Here is a 6,332-nt window from a genome sequence, read left to right as displayed (position 1 = left end):
AAATTGCCTTCATATAAATTAAGAAAATAACAAGTTTTATTTGCAATTCCATTTCCCATTTCTGTTGCACTGCAAAGTGAATAAAACAAGCACATCAAATGGTGTCAGAGGAAACAGCCATCCCCAGTCTTCTCTTTCTCTAAGGTTGATTTGCATATTTGTACTAATGTACATGAATAAATAATCTTCATTTATATTTCAACTGCATTAAAGAAAATTCTACCACATGTGGCTTTAAAATGTCCACTTTATCATTTCTATGTTACTTTTTTGTATCATCTCCATGTCACGGCCTATCAGTTTCTACAGTTAAATGCATCAATTACTTTAATGTACTGTTCAGACTAACACTTAAGAAATCTTTCCTTCTTTTAAAAATTAGTTTCTTAATCAACTATGTGTGCTGGCCACATGTGATTGAACAAAAGCTAGAAACTGTTCATTTCTACCTTGTTACTAGGGAAGTAAAGGTTACTAAGGGAAGTGGTGTTTTATCACACATTCAGCATTGCACAAAAATAGTTTAAATATGTGCATTCAGAAACGTCTCAAAAATTTTCTTTATGTAAATTTAGTACCGGAAGGAGTTACTTTGGATATTGGGAATGTATGTTTTCTGTCTCATACATATGACAGCTTGCAGTTTGTATGACAGTGAAAAAATCGTATTTAAAAGGCTAAAGCGAACAAAGGCACGGCTAAACATTTCATAGCCTAGGCCGTTCTCTGAAGCTGAGTGACATTTTTGGTGGGGGGTGGGGAGACAGCACATCAGACATCATAAAGACTTTGTCTCAAGGGGGGCTGGGTTTATGTGGCAGCGCAGCATGTGAGATCAAAAACCATATGTGCTTCTTTGTTTCAAATGACCCTTTTTCATAACCAGGTTTCTTGCCTGTAGTTTTTTTCATGAATTTAATACTGAGGAAAGTTGCTAGATGGACAGCGCTTCAGCTGAAACCTAGACCCATTTGTTTTATGTGCAGCGATAGAAAAATCAGGAGTACCACAACAGGCCTGATTCTCTACTGCCTCACATTTGTATGCTCCCTTAAGTGGATGTTAAGCTGCTACCATGTTAAAATTCCCTTTTCACGCTGTGGGGAATGTTTTGCAGCCACTGTGCACTCACTTTGCATTGATGTAAATGGTGACACAAGATGTAAAATAATGGAGAACCGGGCCTAGTATTCTTCAAATCTGACCCATCAAATACTGGTGATTGTACATATTCAGTCCTTTGCCTCTCTACTGAGCATCCTGACAATAGGACTAATTCACACCATTTGTGCCATAATCACCTCACCACTGGAAACTAGGTGAGAAACTCATCATATACCAGAGGCCACCGAACAGCTAGCAGACGGTTAATGTGTCTTTGTCATTATCAACCTTTGGTGCATTTACCAGTGACCTAGAAGGTTACCATGTGATTGAGCCATCACATAGCCACACACACATAAACCTACACTCTCTCTTGCTGTTTGAAAGTCACAATCAGATAGCGATAGGTCAAGTTCATGAGAATCAATCCAAAAGCATGCCATAAAAGGTAATGTAAAGCTATTGGCCATGGTACCACAAAAGCATGACACTGAACCAGCTCAACTGGTGTAAATCAGCATAGCAGGTTGATTTTTGGAACTACGCTAATTTACACCAACTGAGGATCTAGTCCTCTGTGTCTTAACGCTCTAATTATTTTAAAATACATTGCCATGGTTTTCTTTGCAGAGATGAATCAAGGCAAGCAGCAACTCACTGCCACTAATTGACCATGACTTGCTTGCATACATATAACAGACTGAAACACTTGAGTTTAGTCATATGCTATTTCCTATGCTAGTTGATTAATATCAGAAGCTAGGATGTAATTGTCTAAACGATTTTTCAGAGACTTAATTAACTGGTTTCCTGTACCTTTGCTACATCACATGAAAAAGAAAATGAAATCCTAAAAATTTAACACCACAAGCAAGGATGACTTTGTTAGTGGCCCACCCTAAATACAATGCAAGTATCCTAAGGCCTTTTTGCCAACAGATTTTCAACAGATTACATCAGCATTTCACTGAGTGCCAGTTCTTAGACTACGTATATTTCCTTATTGGACATTTGATCACACAAAATGCTGAACGCCTTCAATTTTCATTTACTTCTAGGGGAGCTAAGGCCACACAGCATCTTACATTGGCCCTTAATTCTCCCCTAAGTATTAAACTAGAGGAATCAAGATCCGTATTTACGCTGATAACTCCCAGCAGAAGTTATCCTGTGGGGAGGGAGTGGGCCAGTACCTTTTCAGTTCAGACTAGGCACACTGAGAATCTTGTAGGATTAAGCCCCTGATCCATATGTCTTCACGGATAAGTCCCAGTGAAATCAGTTTAGTTAACACAGGTGAATTTGTCTCCATTGCAGTTGGAGTAACATGACACTATGGGTACAGCTGATCCTGCATCAAGAAAGTACAGGATCAAATCTTACACCAAATAAGCTAAGAGGCTAGTGATTTTCCCAGACCATTCCCACAACACCCACATGGCAAAGTGTCCACTTTAGGCTGCTGTATGCTTAGCCATGAAATTCTGAAGAAACCGGATGAAATGAACCCTCATGGTTCAAGAATTTCACCCAATTTAACAGGGAAGGGAATACCCAAGGACAAGCCCCAGATGACGAGTAAAACCGAATGACAGCGTATGTTGAAATGACATGGTACTGGCTGCTGGTTTACAAAACTAAAGAAATAAACATGGATTTCATCCCCAAATTATAAAATTACATCTGCTGGCATTTTACCCCAGTAACAATTGAAATATATTTTGTTTTACAAAAAAGATTCTAGGTCTTGTCACGGTAATTAGTATGAAATACATTTCCAAATGGTGCTCTAAACAGATCAGCTATGTATGGTTCTGCTGAATTTCATTTGCACATAGTATCTTTTATTAAACTATTAATCCAACAACAGGCAAAAGTGTGCGGCTAACCTTGTTGCAGTTTTAATGTATTATTTCTAACACTTTTAAGGTTCAGTCTAAGCAATTCTGTAATAAACTGAATGCTGATGATTCACATTTTTGAGGGGGAAAGTGCATTTCAAGGTTAAAGTACAGCATGAGTTTCTACAAGAGGAATTTTTCAAAAAAGCTAATTTATCCCAACTTTGAAAAATACTATAACAAAGCATATTTAAAGGAAAGCAAAAGAGGTAGCTAAGATGTATTTAAATATGAATGAAATCTATTTAATTGTTGTAGGACTGATGTCAGGAGCATGTCAAGCTCCAAAAAACATTTTTAAAGAATCTCCAAAGGTCTCCATCCATCCCACATTACATTTTCACTTCATCTGTGATAACGCTGTCCAAAAGATATCACATCAATACCATCCAGGTTTTAAAACATTTTATTTGCATATTAAAAAAATTGTGCATTCCAATAATTAAAATCATTTGAACAAAAAAAAAAAATGGCACTCGATTAACTGCATTTTACAGCTCGCAGGACCTTGGTACAGCTTTGCATTTATTCGTGTGTTACTAGTTTACTGTAGTCCCACCCAAGTTCTTCTTTCATCAACATGCAAGATCTTTCATGCCACCAGGACCAAACCCAGATAGGCAGATGGAAAGGCAGCGCCTTCATTCAGTGTCAGTAGTTCTCTCTATTCTTTTGATGTGAAAGGGGCAGTACACAGTCATTTAAACTTTATCCAACCTCTCTGCATCTTACAAAGTTAAACAGCTAAAAGAAGTAAAATAAGAAGGCAATGCTTGTGGAATGTACAGTGCATAATTTGGAAGGGCAGATTTCATTACGATTCACCCGCTTGCTTCTCTTGTTCAATTGCTAAAAGAGAAAAAAAAATATTTTAAAAAGATTAAGTGTTTTCTTTTAAAAATATATTTCTATATTCCATAAAAATGTAGATTTATAAAACTGGTAGAAATTTATCTGTAATTGTAAAAATTACTACTCAATACCTTTACTGTGATTAACATATTCTGCAATCAAAGTATGGCAATATAATCAGTGTCTCTACTACTTCTCCCCATCTGGTTAAATTACATGTACTTACTTTCTTGTGAAGGCAGTGGGTTTTTCTCCTGCGTTTCTGTTTTCTTCAATTTAGACTTGTCAAATTTCTCAATTTCAGCCATATCTGGTTTGTCGGACATTTCTGCAGGTTAATCTATACGTGGAAGGAAAAGACAGTTAAGACTCCTCCACCTTTTATTCAGACATGCGTTACTCGCTTAGTCTCCAGCCAGCAGCCCCGCCTCCCTTCTCCCTCTTTTTAGTGGTACGTAATCGCCTCTTGTAAGGAGAGATACAGCCTGCGAAATAAAAATTCATCCTCTAACACATGGGTGTCCAACCTTTTGGCTTGCCTGGGCCGCATTGAGTGAAAAGGAATTGTCTTGGGCCACATATAAAATATATAATATAGTTAATGTATATAAATCACATAATAATGTTAAAAGTTTACCATCTTGTGGGGCTGCATTACTAGCTGTCCAGGGCCGCATGTGGCCCCCGGGTTGGACATGCCTGCTCTAACATGTAGCGGCGTGAAATGATGTGCACAAATGTAGCCACGGCTGATGAAGGAGTTGAAAACAAAATCAATGCAGGAAATACATTGTTTTGATAATGGATTAAATTGCCACTTTTTTTTTAAAAAGCCCTGATAATAAAACAATTGCCTATTGTTGAGACTGCTTTCTTCCGATTAGAATCTCTTCAGTGTTTGCACGTTGTTCTGAAGAGAACAATAGGGAGGATGGTGCCTGGGAGAAACTATTGTCCTTTTAAAAGGGGGCTTTTAGACACACGCATTTAAAAATGTGAAATGCCGCCCGTGCCAAGCAGCTAGACTATGCTAATGACAGTCTCCATCTTGATGTCTGTCTGCTCTTTCCCGAGCACGTTTGGATGCAGTCCTGCATCCCCCCCCCACCCAAAGATATCAGCTGCAGTCAGCTCGAGGAAGCTCAAACCACCGCCCTTGCTCTGAGCGCTGCCTTTCTCCTCCTCAGCCCTGCAGCCAGATCCAGCGCTGCCTGGACTGAAACAAAGAGGTTTTTTTTCTTGCAGACACACAGACATACACGCCCTCTCTCAGCAGCTAAACGTTAAAACAATACAACCCCCCCAACCTTACTCGCCTCCTTGGATTGGGAGTATGGATTTTTAGCACACATCTGCTTGTAGCAAAATTCCTTTCTCGACTGCAGAGCAACAAAATTTCCTGCTGTTGGCTCACAAATGCTACAGATTCAGTTCGTATCGGGGTGGGGGAAAAAAAGGCGCCAGCTTCTTTGGGTCAAGCCAGAACAAAGGAAATGGAGGGAGGTTTCCCCGCTCTTTACTCAGGCTGGCATCTCCCGGTTCCACTCAATCTGTCCAACTTTTAACGCCGCCGCTAGACTTAAGCACTGGCTTGCCATTAAAACCTCTCGGGTGCGTTTGAAAGCAACAGGAATATTATTCCATCATGAAATTTAGCAACCAAGTAAAGGGCGTTGGAAGAAGGACCCGGGTGAAAAATCCACACTCATCAGCACAGACATGGAGAAATGCATGCTCATAAAAGGGGGGAGAGGGGAGAAAAAAAAGACCATAGCTGAAATATAAATTGTATCCTCACCACTGATGCTGTGCACAGAAGTTACTCTGCTCTTTGCCGCTGCTTCTCTGGACTGTAGAAAGCGCTTTCTCTGCATGAGCACTTATATCCTCACTTCTATGCAAATGTAGTGATGTCATCCAGTCTGCTTTAACCCTTTCACTCCACTCCCTTGTGCCTTGCTTTTATTATTATTATTATTATTATTATTATTATTAGTTCTTATGCCATGCTAAAAAGAAAGGCAAAAGTCAACAACCAGGTTCCCCATGGAAAGCATTCATTTTGTAGACAGCTGTCCCTGAAAATAATCATGTTAGGGACTTTGTGAGTGTGATTCATACCAATACCAAATGATCACAAGGACAGGCCTATGTAGGAGTTAGGACATGAGAGGCGCCTTCCTACTAGAAAAGGAGGGGTCGTGGATACACAGCAAACCAAAAAAGGACAGGGAGTCCTATTTTTGTGGACCTAGCACAATGACGGGAGGGTGGGGGTGACATGACAATGTATGTCACTCCATGGTTCCTCTTCGAGTCAATGTGAAAGGATTTTTCCCCTTGTGTTTTTGGCTGCAGTTATTATTACCCTCAGTGTCTTCTGGCTCTTGAACACTGTCTGACATGAGGTTATTGCATCTGGTGCTAATAACCCAGCCACAGTGGGGGCAAATCCCATTTTACAATTGCTCTAGT

At 39.6% G+C, this 6,332-nt stretch overlaps 1 protein-coding gene across 1 annotated transcript; it reads right to left on the bottom strand.

Moving 5' to 3' along the window:
- Positions 1-3,395: 3,395 nt before the first annotated feature.
- Positions 3,396-5,810, bottom strand: TMSB4X (thymosin beta 4 X-linked). Its single transcript, XM_074983350.1, has 3 exons — positions 5,656-5,810; positions 4,084-4,197; positions 3,396-3,854 (listed from the first exon to the last, which is right to left on the bottom strand). Exons 2-3 carry the CDS (start codon positions 4,181-4,183, stop codon positions 3,820-3,822), a joined length of 135 nt encoding a protein of 44 aa, XP_074839451.1. The 5' UTR covers positions 4,184-4,197; positions 5,656-5,810; the 3' UTR covers positions 3,396-3,819.
- Between the last annotated feature and the right edge of the window lie 522 nt (positions 5,811-6,332).

Source organism: Carettochelys insculpta, chromosome 1 (assembly GCF_033958435.1).
Source record: "Carettochelys insculpta isolate YL-2023 chromosome 1, ASM3395843v1, whole genome shotgun sequence".
Classification (NCBI taxonomy): Eukaryota; Metazoa; Chordata; order Testudines; family Carettochelyidae; genus Carettochelys; species Carettochelys insculpta.
Note: the sequence above shows the minus strand (reverse complement) of the source record. Positions and strands in the feature narration are given on the sequence as shown.

Coding starts and splice junctions, on each gene's coding strand:
- TMSB4X (XM_074983350.1), bottom strand. CDS start 4,183: ATGTCCGACAAACCAGATATGGCTGAAATTGAGAAATTTGACAAGTCT. Junction 3,855..4,083: donor CCCACTGCCTTCACAAGAAA/GTAAGTACATGT, acceptor TTTCTCTTTTAG/CAATTGAACAAGAGAAGCAA.